General features: G+C 49.0%; 1 protein-coding gene across 2 annotated transcripts in view; it reads right to left on the bottom strand.

The window, feature by feature from the left end:
- sptbn1 (spectrin, beta, non-erythrocytic 1) overlaps positions 1–19,690 on the bottom strand; it is a 112,637-nt gene that overhangs the window by 12,353 nt on the left and 80,594 nt on the right. For both annotated transcript variants that reach the window (XM_088610047.1, XM_088610048.1), the window contains 17 exons: positions 19,370–19,487; positions 18,732–18,890; positions 17,076–17,378; positions 16,247–16,400; positions 15,128–15,998; positions 14,357–14,494; positions 12,048–12,804; positions 10,634–10,836; positions 9,473–9,563; positions 8,243–8,389; positions 6,710–6,973; positions 5,570–5,794; positions 4,500–4,589; positions 4,131–4,409; positions 3,474–3,604; positions 2,345–2,549; positions 953–1,327 (listed from right to left, as the gene is read on the bottom strand). In XM_088610047.1, the coding sequence (XP_088466173.1) occupies positions 953–1,327; positions 2,345–2,549; positions 3,474–3,604; positions 4,131–4,409; positions 4,500–4,589; positions 5,570–5,794; positions 6,710–6,973; positions 8,243–8,389; positions 9,473–9,563; positions 10,634–10,836; positions 12,048–12,804; positions 14,357–14,494; positions 15,128–15,998; positions 16,247–16,400; positions 17,076–17,378; positions 18,732–18,890; positions 19,370–19,487 (4,510 nt within the window). The remainder of the gene's footprint in view (positions 1–952; positions 1,328–2,344; positions 2,550–3,473; positions 3,605–4,130; positions 4,410–4,499; positions 4,590–5,569; positions 5,795–6,709; positions 6,974–8,242; positions 8,390–9,472; positions 9,564–10,633; positions 10,837–12,047; positions 12,805–14,356; positions 14,495–15,127; positions 15,999–16,246; positions 16,401–17,075; positions 17,379–18,731; positions 18,891–19,369; positions 19,488–19,690) is intronic.

Raw genomic sequence — 19,690 nt, 5'->3', positions numbered from 1 at the left:
GATCAGTCAGAGATCATCATCACAGACATGACACTCCCACTGAGCAGGGATCAGTCAGAGATCATCATCACAGACATGACACTCCCACTGAGCAGAGATCACTAAGAGATCATCATCACAGACAGTCCCACTGAGCAGAGATCACTAAGAGATCATCATCACAGACAGTCCCACTGAGTAGAGATCAGTTAGAGATCATCATCGCAGACACTCCCATGGAGCAGAGATCAGTCAGAGATCATCATTACAGACACTCCCACTGAGCAGAGATCAGTCAGAGATCATCATTACAGACACTCCCATGGAGCAGAGATCATAACAGATATTCATATTGAGCAGGAATCGGTTAGAGATCATCATCATTAGAGATGATCATCTTACCAGCAAGTCTGATTTTACTTTGGCTACAGATACTGTACATACAGTAAGCAGCATTGAAATGAAAAAGATGAATTTCTTTGGGAGAGAGCCTGCCCTTCAGATTTCTCAAATGCTTGTGTAATGGCTACACAAGCCAGCATCAAACAAGCCAAAAGGAAGTTCAGTGATGTTACTGAAATCTGGAATGGAATTTGCTCTCCATGATTTATGATCCAAATTAGATTCAGTAAAAGCGAACATATAACCTGAATTTTTTTATTTTTCATGATATGGAACTCACTTTCTACACTTCCTTTCGGTCCAACCAGTCTGTGCCGGTCTACACTTACTTAGTTTCTATTTTGTTAATGGAGTCTTTGGATGAAGTTTATTTTAACAAACACTTCCATGCCTACAGAACCAGTTAAAACAAAGGCTTGGGACGCAACAGGATGGAAGACTCTGTCTATGTCTTTTCTAGAATCTAGGACAATAAAACATACTCATTTCCAGCAGATGTACAGAAAGCCTTTGTGGCAGGCTGGCTCGTACAAGCACTCTGCTGCCCCCTGCTGGCCCTGCGGGGACGCACCTGTGTGCCCAGGGCCTGGATGTCATGCTCGAAGGTGGTGTGCATCCTCTGCAGTGTCTCCACCGTGTTCTGGTCCCGGCCCAGCTCCTCGGGCAGCTTCTTGTGTTTGTCCAGGATGCGGCCCAGGATCTCCTTGGCGTCGTGGTAGAACTTGTGCAGCTCGTAGGAGGCGGCCAGGATCTGCGTGCGCGTGTCGATGAGCTCCAGCAGGTCGGCCCAGGCCTCGTTCAGCCCGTCCTTCCACTCGGCGATGGTGGCGGCATCGGAGTGGCCCGAGTTGATCAGCTCGTCGGCCATCTGGTTGACGGCGTCTACCCGCTCCTGGCCGATGTTGCCCGTGTCGCGGGCAAACTCGCGGAAGCGCTCCTGCAGCATCTGCGAGACGGAGGCGGAGGAGGACGCTGAACCACAGCAGGCACAGTCTCAAGAACAGAAAGAATTCCTTACACTTACATGGCGCTTTCCAGGTAATGCGGATGCCCTCCACCAACCACCAGTGTGCAGCCCCACCTGGAAGATGCGCCAGTACACTCCCCACACACACCAGCTCTCAGTGGGGAAGAGAGCAGAGTGATGAAGCCAGTTCAGAGATGGGGTTATTAGGAGGCCATGACTGGTAAAGACCAGGGGGAAATTTGGCCAGGACACCAGGGTTTACACGCCTATTCTTAGGGGTCATTTTTTTAAAACTAATGACCACAGAGAGTCAGGGCCTCTGTTTTACGGCTCATCTGAAGGATGGCGCCTTTCCACGGTACAGTGTCTCGGCCACTATACTGGGGCATTAGGACCCACACAGACCACGGGGTGAGCGCCCCCTACTGGCCCCATTAACACCTCTTTCAGCAGCAGCCTTAGTTTTTCCCAGGAGGTCTCCCATTCAGGTACTGGCCAGGCTCACACCTGCTGAGCTCCAGTGGGCTGCCAGGTGTGAGCTGCTGGGTGATTTAGCCCCTGGCATCTTTTTCCCAAACCCAGGCCGTCCACTGTGAACTCACCATATCGACTACACACACAAAAGGAGTGTGGATATTTTCTATACTACACTTAATAGTATAGAAAATAGTAATAGTGTAGCCTGCTTTAAAGCTTTAACATAAGAAAAATAAAACTGAGTTAACATTAACAGCCCAATCACCTTTGTAAAGGTTATTTTATAATTAGCTGGCAGACAACATATAAATCACATCATTACTATTTGGATCTGGTTGAACGAAATGGATATATTGACAAGCTTTTTTGCTAGACTGCAGGTTAGCCACGCTGCCGATTTGGCCCGGCCCCCAGGCGAAGTATGCAGCTTGAGCACAAGCTACGCTTTCTTATTGAAACGCTGTTTCTGCTGCAGAATCAGACAGCGTGAGGGAAAGGGGAGCCCGCGGGCTGAATTACCGTGACGTGCTCGTAGTCCTGCCCCAGCTCGTGCGAGCCGGCCACCACCTCGCGCTCGGCGATCCACTGCTCCAGGTCGTCCACCTCGCGGTTGAGCTGGAACAGCCGGTACCTCTCGTCCAGCTTGCCCCTCCTCTCCTCGGACAGGTCCTTCAGGCCCGCGTACAGCTTGTCCACCTGCGACTGCCGCATGCTGATCCTCTCGCTGCGGGGGGAGGCGGCGGCACAGGGTTGGGATGGGGGACCCGAGCAATTTGAAAGACACAAAGCGCGCAAAACCGAGAGCGCGGCACCCCTCATTTCCTCTTCTACCCAGACATCCAGAGTCTCACTGCCTTTTTCTTAATGATGCAACTTGAGACGAAAGTTCCCAGTCCTGGAGCTTGACCGCCACACACCTGCTGGCTTGTATTAATCACCGAAGCCTTAATTCCATTAACACGAGTGGAATATTTTGCAGGACGTTTTTCATGCTCACAAATTTAGGATTTTATCTCACTTAGGATGTGCAATAGTTAAAGAGTCAAGCTCTCCATGCCACATGCCTCTTCAGCACGTGTGAGAAATGAGCAGTTCAATCTCACCCTATTATTAAGTCAATTAAAGCCTCAACAGTGTAACTGAGAGCTTGGCTGGAACAAAAGGCAGCAGGCTTGTAGGGCTCCGGGACCAGGGCTGGGAACCTTCTGAGCTCTGGATTCCAGATGAGTTTCAATAGGTTTCTTGGTTCATTAAGTTACGAACTAGATGGACAAGGTTCCCCTTAGTCTGTGACTTTTTATTAGATCAGAGCAATGGCTGTAGCACCTTTGCCTCCTCACTGCACGTCCCCATGCCCCTCACTCTCTGAGTAATCGCTTTCTACTATAATAGAGGATAATCCACTCAAGAGCCGAACCAGTGAGCTGGATGGCCACGCCAACAACATGGGATCGCTCATGCATTCGTGTCCCGGATTCACCAAAACCCAGCCAGTTCTACATGCATGCTCTTGGCACAGGCAACACACTTTTTAAAAGTTCATCTCGCTATGACAGACTATATGCGCTGAGCAGGAAACCCGCTCGGCGGCGATGCCCAGGTGAATGGGGGTGTGAGAGCTTGCACACGGGTGTCCCGGGCTCCTGACCTCTCTGGGTGGCCCACAGCCACCAGGGCCCGGCTGGTCTTGGACAGCTGGTGCACTGTCTCGGCGTAGTCCTCCACCGCCTGCTCCAGGATCTGGTGCTTCTTCAGCATGGCCACCGCACTCTGCTCGTCCTGAGAGACGGAGCAGGGAGGGCGAGTGAGACAACGAGACAGCAAGACAAGCCGACCCGACACGGGTGACCGACGTTTCCCGTTTTCTTCTTGAAAGAGTTAATGACATAGAAGCAAATTCTCCAACGCTGCAGGTTACTTGCATTCGATATAGCACCTGGGATCTGTTTCCCAAACCCAGGGCGTCCACAGTGAACTCACCGCACTGGAGAAACAAAAGGAGTGTGGATATTTTCTATACTACACTTAATGGTCTGCTTTAACATGAGAAAAATAAAATTGAGTTGACGTCAACAGCCCGATCACACTTTGTCTTTGGTTCTGTAAAGGTCATTTTCTAATCAGACAACATATTAATCTCATTATTACTATTTGGACCTGCTTCAGCGAAATGGCTGTATTGCCAATATTGACGATGGCTATATTGACCCGTCACTTGCATTCGTCTTGGAGCGTGTGGACAAAATGGCCGCCGCCGCCGCCGCAAACGAACCCCGCCGCCTCTTCCCCCCCAGGCGGCGCCTACCTTGGCCTTCTCCTCCGACATCATGTAGAGCTCCTGCTCGCTCATCCAGGCCTCGGCCTCGGCCGCGTCGAAGTAGTACTGCTGGGCCTTGTGCGCCTCCTCCAGGCGGCCGTGCCGCTTCTCCGTCTCCTCGATCATGAGGCCCCAGAGCCGCCGCAGGTCGGCCAGCCGCTGGCGGATGGCCTCGGCGTTGGGGCTGCCGTCCGTCAGGATGTTCTGGCTCCGCTCGAAGATGTCGTCGATGCGCGGCTGGTGGCCCTGGATCTCCTTCTGGAGCGTCTGCGCGTCACAAGGGAGAGCACCACTCTACGACCGTCCAGCAATGAAACAGATCCCCGGTCTTTCGGACGGTCACTTTGGTCCTCTTACCTGGTTTTTCTTGATGAGTAACTGGACAGTCTGTAAGTTATGCCCGTGGTCTGTGGAAGTTGCAACTGGCATTCTTTCTTCAACCCAGAGCTAAAAACACAGAATGAGACTGTCAATGCTCATTTCGAAAAGTGCAGAAAAGTACAAGACAAAAAATCATGGCCGCAAAATTGCAGGGCTTGAGTTTGGTCGACTGACAACCCATTTCTGAGTTAAAAAGCTTCCCATTTGAGCTTGACAATGAACAAACTCCCCAAAATGCCTCGTGCGATCCTCTGAACACAGTGTCCAAAAGCGCTGACACAGTAGGGGGATTTTTTTTCTATCGATAAGAGGATGTTTCTTTTACTGAAACTTAATGGAAGAGCACAGTGGATTATTTGCAATAATGTCGACAGAATGAAAGAAATATTCCATTCAGCATGGTTTAGGCCTATGGCACATATTGCGCCCATAATATACAATTCATATCTCAAATTACAGAGGGTAAAGTGGAGCCATTAGAAAACCTATGTTTTTTTTCACACCTAGAACAACACAAAATAAAATAAATTTGTCTACAATACAGCATGGATAAGAAATACCATGCAGGTAACATACTACAATACTGCAAGTTGCTCATGACAGGAATGGCTACACTTGAAAACATTACACTGTCAAAAAGTCCAGTTTTAACACTGTGAACAATGCTTCTCTAAATTCACTTGCCAGCAACAGCTGAAAATGAGGAAAAAAAGGCATTTTAAGATATTAAGGCAAAAAAGATGAAGGGCTTTTCTTTGTTACATACATCAAAGTGCAGTACGTCAACATGCTGAAATGATCTCTGCTGTCACAGCTATAAAAAAGTGAAGCAACAAGAGCCCTCTCATCTCAATGCAGTGAAAGCCACTCGGTACTTAAAACTGAGAGCAGACAGAACTGCCTTGTGGCGGACCTCAGCCCGGTCCAGTCTGATTGAACAGTACCAGGCAGAACAAGGTGCCGAGGCCCGGCCTGCTCAGGGCTGGGGAGACGGGGTGGGGTGAGGTCAAAGGGCAAGACATGACCCGCCGAGTGCCGATACTCACGATCTCATCCTCCACGTCTCTGTTGAACTGATGGATCTCCTTGGAGGCCATGAGGTTGCTCTTCCTCTTGAGGAGGGGCTCCAGCAGCTCCTGGAACTTCTTCTCCACCACCTGCCGGCGGCCGTCCACCTCGTCCGTGTCCTTCCCTTCCTGGCTCAGGGCCTGGGCCTGGCTGCGCAGCTCCTCCACCTCCTTCTTGCGCACCTCCACCTGGTTCTCCAGCATCTACGGGGGGGAGAGGGGGGGGGCTGCTCAGGTAACCACATGCACACGGAGAAAGGGGAATCTCTGGCGTCTACAGCAGAGAGGTGGCAGGCTCGCACAGCTCACACAGCGCCTTCCACCCCAACTTCAAAGGAGAGCAATTACGTAACCAGAGGGGGGAGGGGGGGGTTATGTAACTGCCAGTTCATTTGTTCATCTGAGCTTCGTGCCCCTGTGTGCATCCTCACACTCTAGGAAAAGAGCAAGCAGCGACACTAGGATCTCTGATCTCGAGTGCACGTCTGCATACGACTTCCAATAACACCACCCTGCATCTACCAGAAAGAAGACATTTCAACACCAGCACTTTCAAAATGTATAATTCTGAAGAGCCGCATATTTAAAACAGCTTCGTTTTACTAAGGATTTGCTCTTCATAATGAGGGAATATTACTACACAAGGACTGTGAGCAAATCAAGGTAAGATCAGGAAGAACTGTTTTGATAAATGTTTAGAGTCAAACAGCCTCTATTAATTTCTCTCTTCTCTCAGGCCTTTAAATCCCAGGCCATATTTGTTCCTAATTTAAAAGACACATTAACAATTGTGACTTTCACGGTCTAGCGGCCAGACCATACATCAACAACTGCCGCAGGGTGACCTACAGTATTTCTCAAGGTGAAAGAACAAAGAGCTTTGGAAACTTGCTCAGGATGACACACCATTAAACAGTGGAAGAGGCTGGATGTGAACTGGTTGCCTCCTGGTTAACAAGGCCTCCGTCTTACCCACTGGACCACCAGGCCCATGACTGAAGCACACAGGTTAACAGGCTGTGCAGAGCGCCACAGCAGAAGGGTTTACAAAGCGCAGCTACCCTCTGAGTAGAAGCCCGTGTTCCCAGTTTCCATCCCAGGGAAAGGAATGTATCCCACCTGCTGTTTCTTCAGCAGGATGCTGACGCTGGTCAGGTCTTTGCCATAGTCATCCGACTGGATCTGCCCCTCCAGGTTCACCAGCCACTTGTCCAGGTCGGCGCAGCTCTGAGTGAACAGCTCTGCCTTGTTGGCGTCAAAGAGACACTGGGCCTTGGTCTGCGTTGTGGACTCCAGCTCCTCCCACATCGTGTGAAGCGCCGACAGCTTCTCCTTCACAACTTCCTCAGTCTCTGGCTTCTCCGCAACCAGCTGCATCCCGTCCTGCCACAAACAAAGAGTGCCAGTCAGACACGCAATGGCCTCCGGCACTGCCTGCACAAGCACGCGTTCTGTGACTGCTGGTGAGCCCTGTTCACAGATCTCTCACCACCCCGTTTGGGCTGCAGCTTGTGTAGTTCCTAAAAAGAAATAAAACTGGGGATTTGAGGCCTCCCAGTAGGGAAATTTTGCCACAGAAGGAAGTTTTTTGCCTTTTTACAGAATGGTGACATTGACTTCAGATAGAAGACAACGCTTAGCACCTCAGCTACACCATAGCTTGGTCAGCTTAATCTTACTTCCAGCAGTGCTTATATACTCGGTCCTACATAGAATAACACAATTCAAGTTGGGCAGAAAAAGAGGTACCTCAGATCATAACAGCACGCAACTATCTTGAGTCCATTTAATTGTGATCTTATCTTACAAGGGAGATCTTCTGGCATGCTGTCTGACCCCCAGGTGCCCACCCACCCGGAGGTGACTGGTGAAGTAGGGGTCTGACTACAGTCAGCAGCACAACCAGCCTGTGGCTTACAGCGGGGTCCGTGACACCGATCAGCATCTCAGTTCCTTCAGCACAGCCAGCAGGTTCAATTCAACTGTACCATTTATGAGCTTGAAAAAGGCACTGTAAGAAGTGATAGAATGATAGATATGCTGCCAAAATGGAGTCAGACACCGTAATAGACGGATACAGGCGTTAATTGTTTCTGTTTTGGCAACACTGTAATTCATCGGTTCTGCCCTTTGAATTTTACAGGAAGTCAGACAAGTGAACAGAATAACAGTTCAACCAACAGAAAAAAACACTGTCTTTTTAATATGATTTATAGGCACTGAGAATCATATTAAAAAGATGTAGATGAAGATGATGATGAGGATAATTGTCCATCCATTATCAGACACTTATTATATAAAACTATCAATGTCACCAAATAGATGAAGTGCATCAAATATTTCTGAATGATAGTGAAAATATCACTACTATGTAATGGCTAACAGTGCCTTTGACATACACAGCAAACTGCAGGCTAATACAGTTCCTGAGATTCACAATGACACAACATGTATTCTTTCTCCTCTCATTCACTAGTGCTGAAAATGAAGAGTATCGTCTACAGCAACACCTCAGAGCCACGCCCCAGATAAAAAAACAAACAAAAAAAAACATCTCTTCAGAACAAAACAAGAGCAACATCTCTTCAGAAACTGACAACAAGAAAGAAGACAGTAAGACCGCATCACAGGAAGGGGGTCTTGCCTCCTCACCTTCTCAATCTTGTCCAGCCACTCCTTGTTGGACTGCAGCTCGGCCATGAAGGCCTGGTGCTTCAGCCATTTACTGTGCAGGTTCCTGGCTTCGTCGTAAGACATGTCCTGCGCCGTGAGCATCTTCTCGTTGATCCACAGGGACAGCTGCGCAGACAAGGGGAACAATTAACACCGCGGAGCACAGCCTCTCTGCCAGGGAGCGGTCCCTGGCCCCTAATTATCCAGCCCGCGCAGCTGTCTCCGCAGGGGTTATCCGTGAGATAATCACACATTACTGCCCCCCCCCGTCTTCTGCTTTATTCCCAACATTGTTCAACTCCTCGCCCCACGCGCAATTCGGAAGAATGGTTTCGAGCTTTACACAAGTGCAGCTACATCAAACAGTCATTCAAATTGAAAACTGGAAATACTGTATCCCATCCTGCCAGTGGAATTTCAAAACCTGACAAAGACTAATTTCTGAAAGTTCACAGAACAGCAAAACACTGCACTGCAGGAATAATATAATGAATAAAAAGATGGAGTAGAGGAGGGCATTTGAGGACAGCAGGGCTCCCGAGGTAAGGCTATGTGCACATACTGTAGTACTCTTTCTGACAGTCTTTAAAAGGAAACTTTAAAGGCTCAAGCCAGAAGGTTTATACTTCTTTTTTTGCAGATATCACTCAGTAAAGAGAATTTACAAGAACTAATTTTCCAGAGTGTGCAACATACATCGGAAAATTAACCATGAAGGGATATTTTACACAATAAAAATGAAGCAGGACAGTACATTTTATGGTGTCTTTATGCTTTGTGTAAAGATGAAATTCAGCAGTTGATTCTTAATTGTGACTTAAAAGGTGATTAGTCAGAACTTCAGAAGGGTCACACGACAGGTTGGAGTCAGTCACAATCGACTGAAATCAATGATATCAATATGACTGTTGCAGCTATACAGGGCTTTAGTACAGCTTCTGCTTCCTCTAACATGCATAAGTAAACCAGTCAGATGTTCCTCCTATACTCTAAGTAGCACCCACAAGAAGAATGCTATCCTGTTCCACAGTGTGCAGTCAAAAACTCAGCCTCATACGTTAGACAGTGTTGTGCCACTACCTTTTAATGCCAACTGGAGATATCGACTCCTGCAGCTATTTCAAGGCCAATGAGATGAAGTGAGAGCATGACCCCACCTCTCTGCTTGCTTTCGGAGCCCTAGTTAGTTAATGGTACATGACAGCTTACCTCCTGGCAGTCCTGCAAGAATTTCTGCAGGTCTCTATTGTCTTTGAGTCTCATCAGGAGCTCGCTGGCTGCCTCCCGGTTCTTCTTGTGCCTACACACACACAGGAAAACACGCAGAAATGACACGCTGTTTCCAATCACTTGTACACTTACACAGTGCAATGGTGTGGACACTGCAAGGCTTTAAACAGGGGTTTGCGCGTTCAGCTTCCGGCTACCCAAGAGGACGAACACTCTCCACTTCAAGCGCTGGTGCACGTTTACTTCAGCGCAAGGTTTGTGGCCCTTGCTCGACTGCGCTGAGTGAGCTCCTCAGCTCAGGCCACGAGGCTCGCTCAACTTCACCACAGCAGCTTCGCAAACAGCTGCAGCCGATCAGATCCATTCACTCCAAGTGCATGATTGACCTGCTGCTAAAGCGCACTCTCCTACACTACAGTGCAGAACGAACACAGCAGCGTCCTCAGAGCTTCAGCTTGTAAAGGTGGAGGAACTGAAAACATGTGCAAACACAAAAAGAGAAGCAACTGCAACTTGGGAGAACTTGGAATATAGAATGACTAATAAAATTCAGAGTACACAGGAAGCACAGTCAATAACACACTATATAAAAGCAAATACAGTATTACAAGCATGCCAGAACATTTCCTAAAAGCTTATATTTGTTATAATAACATATTATATATTATGAAATATTAGTTGCTACGGGTGTAATAAACTGGTATACTGCTGAAATCTGATTAACTTTTAAGTCTTCAGGGCTATTTTATTACTGAAAATCACATGCATAAATTATAATTAGCCCAACACAACAGCTATCTGCTTTCAGCTGCAAAGCCCACAGTGAAGCAGCAGACTGAAAGAGTCATTATGATGCACAGTGAGGCTCCTGGGTGAAGACAGGGGTAAGTCCAATCGCTCTCTGGATAAGAAGTTAAATTGAGGTCCCCTGCACACTGTGGGAACGACCAATTCCAGGCACTTATCCCAATAACCCTGAGGTTATGGATACATCTCCCTCCGCCCAAAAAAGAACTGTTGTAAAACGTCCAGAAAACATCCCACTCTCCCCACACACACACCTCGCTGGGCATGCTGGTTGAAGAAGGAATAAACATGCCTTGTATTCACAATGGATGCTGAGGAAGTCCAAAGCCCTACCTGTCGTCGATGGAGTCCACCTTCTCCTGGATCTTGTCCGCGTTGATGTTGCCGTCGCTCACCAGCCTCCTGCCGGTCTCCACCACGGCGTTGATCTTCTCCTCGTTGGCGTCCATCGTGGTCATGAAGTCCTCCTGCTTCTTGATGGCGGCCTCCGCGGCCTCCAGGGTGGCGGGCATCTCGGTGTGGGCCAGCACATACTCCTGCGTGGGGCAGAGAGCGGGCACGTCACCCCCGTGCGCCTCTGCAGAGCCCACAGCTCCCAGCGCCTCCCTGCTCGCGTGGCTCGCCATTTCTAGCGGCCTTTACACCAGCGAGCCACGTTCCTTTCCACTTCTCAGCCAGTCAACGGATGACCGATTTGGAAAGTAATTTAAAACACGGAAACACAGTTTCCTTCCTCCTGAAGGACACACTTGACTGAGCCAAGGAATGCTATGAATCTTTTCTGAACAGACACTGAAAGACAGTGAGTGACTCTAAGCTGTACAGAACATTCATTTTAGGAGGCTATCATCTTCAATCTTATGTGTTGCACAGATGTTATAATCTAGATATTCATATTTTGATTTTATGGGGTTCTGAACCAAACAATTAACAAGAAGGAGGAAACAACTGACCAACTTTTTTGTAAGTTTGTAATTTTTATGTTTTTCTGAAATTGTGTATTGCTAATATCTCACTGTAGGGCAAAAACACGGCTTTGTTAAGACCTAGGTTGTCCCCAAAAATATGCTTCTCCTGCTTACAAAAATAAACACTACAAACCTGCAATGTCCAGGACACCAAATTACTATTTCAGCCTATACTATGTATCCAAGGCCTCAAGAAAATTGAAACTTACAACAGCAGGAAATGTGAAAACAGTCTATGTGATGGAGCAGGTTTAATAATAATAATAATTGCTTACACTTAAATAGCGCTTTTCTGGACACTCCACTCAAAGCGCTTTACAGGTAATAGGGACTCCCCTCCACCACCACCAATGTGCAGCATCCACCTGGATGATGCGACGGCAGCCATAGTGCGCCAGAACGCTCACCACACATCAGCTATTAGAGGAGGGAGGAGAACAGAGTAATGAAGCCAATTCAGAGATGGGGATTATTAGGAGGCCATGATTGTTAAGGACCAATGGGAAATTTGGTTGTGATTGGTGAGGGCCAATGGGAAATTTGGCCAGGACACCGGGGCTGCACCCCTACTGGGATTTTTAATGACCACAGAGAGTTGGGACCTGGGTTTTATGACTCATCCGAAGGACGGCGCCTTTTATACAATATAGTGTCTCCATCTCTATATTGGGGCATTAGGATCCACACAGACCATTGGGTGAGTGCCCCCTGCTGGCCCCAATAATACCTCTTCCAGCAGCAGCCTTAGTTTAGGCACAAGTGTCAGATCAGGCTTTTACCTGGTTGTTGAGGAAGGCCTCGGCCTGCTTGGTGTCTCTGAGGAAGAGCTGGTAGGCGTGAGACTGGGACAGGAGGCTCTGGCGGTTCTCCCACATCTTGTGCAGCTCATTCCAGCCCGTGTCCAGGGCCTGCAGCCGCTGGCGAAGGAACATGTACTGGGCGTCCGTCTGGCCCTGCGTGACCATCTCGCCCATGTCGCGCATCTTCTGGTAGTCCTCCTCGTAATTGTTGATCTCGTTCTTGATGTTCTCATGCTGGGTGAGCAGCTTCTCGGCCTCGGTCAGCGTGTTGGGCATGTCCTCGGAGGCGATGGCCGTCTGGGTGCGGGAGAGCCAGGACTGGAAGTCGTCCAGGTCGCGCAGGAACTGCTGCAGCTTGCTGGCCTCCCCCAGGGACTCCTCGCGGTTCTTCAGTGTGGTCTTCATCTCCTCCCAGACGCCAGTGATCTCCGCCAGCCGGCCCATGATGGCCTGCGCCTGGTCCGGGTGCTCAGCCGCCAGGCGATCCGCCTCTTTCTGCAGGTCGCCCAGCTTGTCCTCGATGGCGGCCAGGTCGCGCTCCATGCCTGTCAGCTTCCTTTGCAGGGCCATCACCCCCGCCAGGTCATTGCCCAGCTCCTGGGTGGACTCGATGACCTTGGTCTTCTCCCGGATCCATGACTTGGTCTCGTTGCACTCCAGGTGGTAGTTCTGCACACCCAGGGCAGAGTTGAGAGAGTCCTTCTTCTGGTCCACCAGGTCACGGAACTGGCTCCACCTGAAGCACAGAAAGAAACCACAATCAGGCTACAGAAAGAGATGTCACTGCGGCCATCTTAAAGCAGTAATAATCCTTGTTCACAAAAACCTACATAGCGCTTACAACAAAAACGTATATATCCTTACAATTATATAGCGCTTTTCTGGACACTCCACTCAAAGAGTTTTACAGGTAATGGGGATCCCCTCCACCACCACCAGTGTGCAGCCCCACCTGGATGATGCTCCAGTACACTCCCCACACACCAGCTCTCAGTGAGGAGGAGAACAGAGTGATGAAGCCAGTTCAGAGATGGGGATTATTAGGAGGCCATGACTGGTAAAGGCCAAGGGGGAAATTTGGCCAGGACGCTGGATGCCTTAACACCCCTACTCTTCTCAAGAAACTCCCTGGGATTTTCAATTACCACAGAAAGATGTTCTTTCATTACAATGCCAAAACTTATTATCAATAACAAACTACAAAACCAGTACACGTGAACAGCCTTCAGTCTGCACTAGGGACTCTTGCCTGTGACTAGTGGAAACTCCACAGGTGTCCTTGATTTCATCTTGGTTACTAACAGCAGCTACCTTTGATCCACTTGAGAAAATGTACTCCTCCATTTTCCTGTCGCCTTATTGTCAGGCTAATCCATTTGTACAATTACGAAAAAAATTACCATCATGAGTAAACCAAGTGTTGCACGTAATCCACAGCATCACAAAACCTGAAGTTACAAGCCTGCAAGAATCTCTTCCTCTTTGACCTCCTTTCCTTCCACATAGCGTCGATGCATCAATTAAAAGCGTTAACGCTGGTCTTCGGTTTTAAGGAAAAATACCCCCAGGCACGATCACTCAACTTTGTCCCAGAAAACACAACAAATAGATTGAATAATCAAGTTGGACAGCTCTGCTCTGGACACAAATTCGGCTGGTCTCAGACGTCTGCGAAGGAAGCAAAACATTCAACAGCGCCACAAATAGACGCCCGTTGTTTTTCGAGGTGCCCACTTCCCTCCAGGGGCAGAGGAAGTGTGGGTCTGAGTCCATGCCAGTCTGTGCAGCGTGGAAAACACCTCACAGCAGGCCTGCGCAAGTCACTCTTAACTCGGGCCTCCCCGCAGCTCTTCTGTGCCAAACAACCAAGCAGTAGGCACAAAGAAAACAAGAACGTTTTAAATGCTTTTTCCCCATCCTGGCAGCGGAACAGTGACCTGAAATGCATTTTTATCAGCCTCAGGCCACCCAGTAAACTGCACTGGGTCTTTGCAGGCTTTGTATTGCCACCTAGGTAGGCAGCAATTGTGACTCACTTCTTGTTGGTAATTTTGTATAATTGCTGCAATAAGATCAAACAACTTAAAAAGAAGAAAACAACAGAACGTTTCGGCTGTGGAGCCTTCTTTGCGTGTTTCTTTACTTGTGCCTGTGCAGCCTACGCATGCTGACGCAGCTACTGTACCTACTTGAACTATCCAAGAACCAAGTCAATGGAAAAATGCCTGTAGGAGCTTATGGAAGTTCAGTGGGTGCACCCGGCGTGGTCAGGCTGACCGGTAACTGACCTGGTGTTGAGCTTGTCTTGCTGGGCTTTGATCTCTTTCTCACTGGGGTGTCCGCTGTGCACCAATTGCCTGGCGATCTGATTCACCACAGCTACACGTGAGGCCTGGTTGTTCATCTCAGGCTCCAGACTCTCGAACCTGGAATTGCAGAGATGTTAAAGATTGGTCTGACATTTTAGAACAAAACGGCTGTATACCGTTTTGCTATAAATATGCACCGATTTCTTTCCGTATGTAAATGAATCAATTCTGTGTGCAGGCAGCTCTATCATCACACAAACAGCACAGTGGCATTCCTTTGACACTTTTTAAAAACCACTGACCATTAAACATTTGCTGTACTGTTATGTAATCTATTTGCATATATTTGCATAATGGAATATAACCCTGGCCTGAATAAGTAAACAAAGGACTTGACGAGCACAAAATGCATACTAATAAGGGCCCAGCCGAGCTCCATTATCTGCTGGGCTTTGTGCTTTAATTATCCAGTTTTAAAAAGGCTATTAATTGCACGATGGCAAAGATTTGCGTAGGCTAAGGTAAAAACCAAATGTCAAAGGTTTACCAGGGACTTGAACAGGAAAAAAAAACCAGCAACGTTCTTTCAGAGCTGAAATTTTAAAAAATGACTTCGAGCCAAGGTAATATTACCCACAATCCATTCTGAGCCCTTCATCGAGCAGACTGGGTAATGAGAGCAATTTAAGAGAGCAAGAAAAGCAGGAGGATGCTGTGGCCTTCCAGTGACAGATCGAGCACTGCCCCTACCTGTGCTGGATGACCTCCAGGTCCTCCAGCTTCTCGGGTATCTCCATACTGATCAGCCACTGCTCCTTCTCATCGATCCACAGCTCGCACGCGTCGGCCTCGCTGAACATCTTGTACAGCGCCAGGGCGTCCTGCAGGGCTTGCTTGCGCAGGCGGGTGAGCTCCGCCACCTCCTTGTATCTCTCCTCGATGCCCACCAGCCGGCCCTGCACCTCGGGGGACTGGGTGTGCTCCGCGGGCAGGGTGCGAGACTGTTCGTGCAGAGAGTCGATGACGGGCCGGTAGCTGGTGATCTCCTCGGCCACGTCCTTGTGTTTCTTCACCAGGGCCTGGGTGGAGTACTCGTCGTGGCCCACGTCGCTGCTGGACACGATGCGCAAGATGTCCAGCATCCAGGTGTCGATGTCGTCGGCGTCGGCCTGGAACTGGTGCAGGTTGGAGGCCTCCTCCAGGCACTTCTTGCGGACGGCGGACAGCCGCTCCAGGTTGGCCCACTGCTCCTGGATGTCCCGGATGCGCTCGCGGATCTTGTCGGAGCCAAAGTGATCGTTGGCCACCATCTCCTCGCCCTCGCGGATGCTCTGCTGCAGGTGCCCGCTGCGCCCACTCATCTCGTCCTCGAAGGCCTTGTGCTTGCTGAGGAGCCGCACCACGCTGGTCAGGTCCTTGCCATAGTCCTCCGAGGACAGGATCTGCTCCTTCTCGCGGATCCAGCCCTCCTCCTCCGCCATCTCCCAGAAGAACTTCCAGAGGCGCCTGGACTCCTCCAGCCGGGCCCGGCGCTCCACTGCCAGCTGGCACAGCTCCTGGTAGCAGAACTCCATGTGAGCCACTCGGTCCCGGATCACCTGCGGGTCACAGGGCTTGTACCCTGCACGGCGGGCAGAACAGGAAGAACGAGACAACAAACGTCAGATACAATGCTGGTTTTTGATTCATTTCACAGCTTTCTAATTATAACACATGCAGCACCCAGAATGCCACATTAACTACTGGGTTTCTAAAGCTACCTACAAACCAGTTAGTCATGGTTGCACTGTAGTGACAGTCTGATTTGGCATTGAACAGTTCTGTCCCCCCCGCCACCACAGTTAATTATTCTGGGCCTGTCTTGCGCACCTTCTACGTCACTGGCAAACTTCTGAGCAGAGGCATTGACAGCCTTCACTCGGTCAGCCTGGATGCTGATGTCGGCTTCCACGAGGGCGTGTTTCTGCAGGAGGTCCTCAACCCCCAGCAAGTGCTTTCCATAGTCCTGGGACAGCAGCAGCACCTGCGGAAGAGACCAGGAGAGCGCTGAGCTCCCTCATAGAGACCCTTCCAGGCCTTGACTGCGTGATGTTTCAAAAATGGCTGCATCAGAAATGATCTGAGAGCCCGTCCTAGCTACAGTTTATCATACATTCACGTAATGAACCATTCTATTGAAAAGTAAGCCCCAACAATTCGGCCCCACTTTGTTAGGTTCTTGACTCACAACACAAGGAATGGTGGTAAGCGGTTTCATGAGCTTGAGAAGAGATGATTTCAAAACACCAGGGCAAGCCGTCTTTGCAATGACATTGCGGAACAGTCGCTCCTCGGTAGGTCACAACGTTTCAGGACACCGGCCAGAAGGCCAGAGAAGAAGGAAGGAATCAAGGCTTCATTTCTGCCCTGTCCAGCAAATGAGGCGAGTGGCATGTCTGATATCTTTCAGAACCCACCATCAGAAACAGAACCCCATGCATTCTTCAGGGCCAAAAAGGAATACAGAGAGTCTGTCCTTGAGCATCCCCTCCATTGAATAAACCTGAAAGGTTAGCCCCAGCAATGTCATGCACTTTGTCCAATCTCTGTCTTACAAGACGAGGAACGGTCAGATGATGTGCTTTATTAGAAGGGTAGCACAATAGCAGGCCTAAGCTTTTTTCAAAACGATGAAGTGAAGCCATTAACGGGCCCCCACCTTCATCTCGTCCATCCAGTCCATGATGTACAGCATCTCCTGGAAGACCTTCTGCAGGCCCAGGTTCATCTCCAGCCTCTGACGCCGGGCCCGCAGCAGCTCCAGCAGGTACTCCCACAGCCGGATCACGTTGTCCTTCCTGGCTGTGATGCGCTTGATGTCGTGGTAGTTCTCGGCCTCCAGCTCGCGGGCGACGGCCACCACCGCCTGGACCCTCTCCTCGTAGGCCGCGATGTCCGTCTCGATGGCCTCGTGCTTCTTGGTGGCGGCCTCCACTGCCTGCAGGTCGTAGCCAAAGTTGTCCTGGGGGCAATAAAACAGGGATGGACTCACGAATTTAAAAAAAAAAAGCCGCTATTAACTATCAACTAATTGTTCCAGAAACGTAACTTCTACAAACTATTCTTCTATTTCCATCCTTACAGTAGGAAAGAACATAGTTCTGCTCTCAGTGTCAGAAAACATCTAGAATTCACTTCCTTATGTAGTAAATGCTTTTAAACCACGTTAAGCACAATATGGTTTATATATTGTATAGGTTACTACTTCAACAAAGGCTACTGCTATCAGTTCCAGAAGGATCCTTTTTTGACCACTAGAGGGTGGTAGAAACTTACAGTCCTTGTCTTAATAAGGCACACTTAAATGCACTGTTAATTCTCCAAGTGTGAACGAATACAAAAGAGCTATTTAAATTCAGACTCCACAATGGCCACTTAATCGCCACAAAATTAATCTTTAATAGTGTTGGAAAGACCTTAAGTATACATAATGCTGCTATATCAGGACTATGCACTCTATCGGATTTGGCTTTTCTCAAAATGTGAGATTCAAATTTTTCACCTGTGCACAGACCTGGTGGATCACAGATGCAGAAACAAGAAGAAGCCAGCTCCCGACAGTGTTTGTAATAAGTAAATATGGTTTTGCACAGAGTAATGCCGTGACAGTAGAGTTCCACAACTTAAGCACATCAAATGATCAAGGGCCTAAAGCCAGTGAACTGGAATCATTCCCACAGAGACGTCAGCTCAGGTTTGTGATGAGAGGGCCAGAGAAACTCCTCCAGCTGGGTCACCATCGAAATAAGGGCTCAGGTGGCTCAAGCCAGCAGCCATATGACTCTGCAACTCACAGCTGGCAGCCCACTGGAGCTCAGCAGGTGTGAGCCTGGCCAGTACCTGGATGGGAGACCTTCTGGGAAAAACGGGGACACTATACTATAAACAGGTGCCGTCCTTCGGATGAGATGTAAAACCGAGGTCCTGACTCTCGGTGGTCATTAAAAAATACCAGGGTCTTTCTCGAAAAGAGAAGGGGTGTAACCCCGGCATCCTGGCCGAATTTCCCCCTGGCCTTTACCAATCATGGCCTCCTAATAACCCCCATCTCTGAACTGGCTACATTACTCTGCTCTCCTCCCCACTGAGAGCTGGTGTGTGGTGAATGTTCTGGCGCACCCTGGCTGCTGTCGCATCATCCAGGTGGTGGTGGAGGGGATCCCCATTACCCGTAAAGCGCTTTGAGTGGAGTGTCCAGAAAAGCGCTATATAAGTGGAAGCAATTATTATTATCAAGCCATGCCACCCATCTCCCCCAGTGCTCTGGGGAGGACTCGGCCCCAGTAGGAGACTGGTTCTGAGTGCGCCGCCGTACCTGCGAGACGAGCCGCTGGTTCTCGCTCAGCCAGGTCTCCCTCATGGCCGCCTTGCGGTCGAACCGGCGAGCCAGCTGCTCCAGCTTCTCCTGCCGGATGAGCTCCGTCCTCAGAGCCAGCTCGCGCTCGTGCTCGGCTTTTTCCAGTCTCTCCCAGGCCTGGCAGAGGGCGAATATCACAGCCGTTACTCAGCGTTGCTCACCGAAGCCCGACTAAGTGAAAGCCACTGCTTTGTACTAAGGACAACAGCAAAAACCCAGGAAGAGCACTGCTCACCACCAAGAGCTAGAAGGAAGCTTTTTGATTCTGGAGGTATTTTTTTGGCTCAGCATCAGAACTGGTAGAAACACTGTTTCTTCTCACATCTTTATTTTTGAAAAAGATTTCAAACTAGCTTTTGCTGTCATTACGCACTTTCCATCTTAAAAATATTTCAAGTGAGACAGAAACCGTTCCCAACAATTCGATGAAATTTTATGCTTGATTATTTTCATATCAGTCTTGTAGTGCCAAACATTCTCCATTACACACTATGACAGGGTGGCAGACTCTGAATAAAGATGTACAAGGCTTAAAAATTATTACTGATCAGTTCACCTTGCTTGGAATTAGGTTGCAGAAGTGAACAGGGCCTTACCTTGTTGATATCTGAGATGAGTTTCCCTTCTCTGGGCATGTAAACCTTCTGGTTGTTGGCCCTCATTTTGCTCTGAATGGTGAACAGAAGCACTTCCAGGTTACCCTTCTCTGTGAACCTGAAAAGAGATAACAAAACAGTCAGAAACACCTGAATGAAAGAAATATTTTTCTTCTCCTTCTCAACCGCCAGTGTCATTCTCTTCAGAAAAGGGACATTCTTTATTTCATTTTTCTGGAAAAGGCTTCACATGTTCTTGTGCACTTGTTCTAATGAGACATACCAGCTCAAATCACTACAGAAGGATTTGTGTCCCTCATC

The sequence above is a fragment of the Lepisosteus platostomus genome, chromosome 17, assembly GCF_059453375.1.
Source record: "Lepisosteus platostomus isolate fLepPlt1 chromosome 17, fLepPlt1.hap1, whole genome shotgun sequence".
In the NCBI taxonomy this organism is placed as follows: domain Eukaryota; kingdom Metazoa; phylum Chordata; class Actinopteri; order Semionotiformes; family Lepisosteidae; genus Lepisosteus; species Lepisosteus platostomus.
The sequence above is the reverse complement of the archived record's forward strand: the minus strand, read 5'-3'. Positions and strand labels throughout refer to the sequence as shown.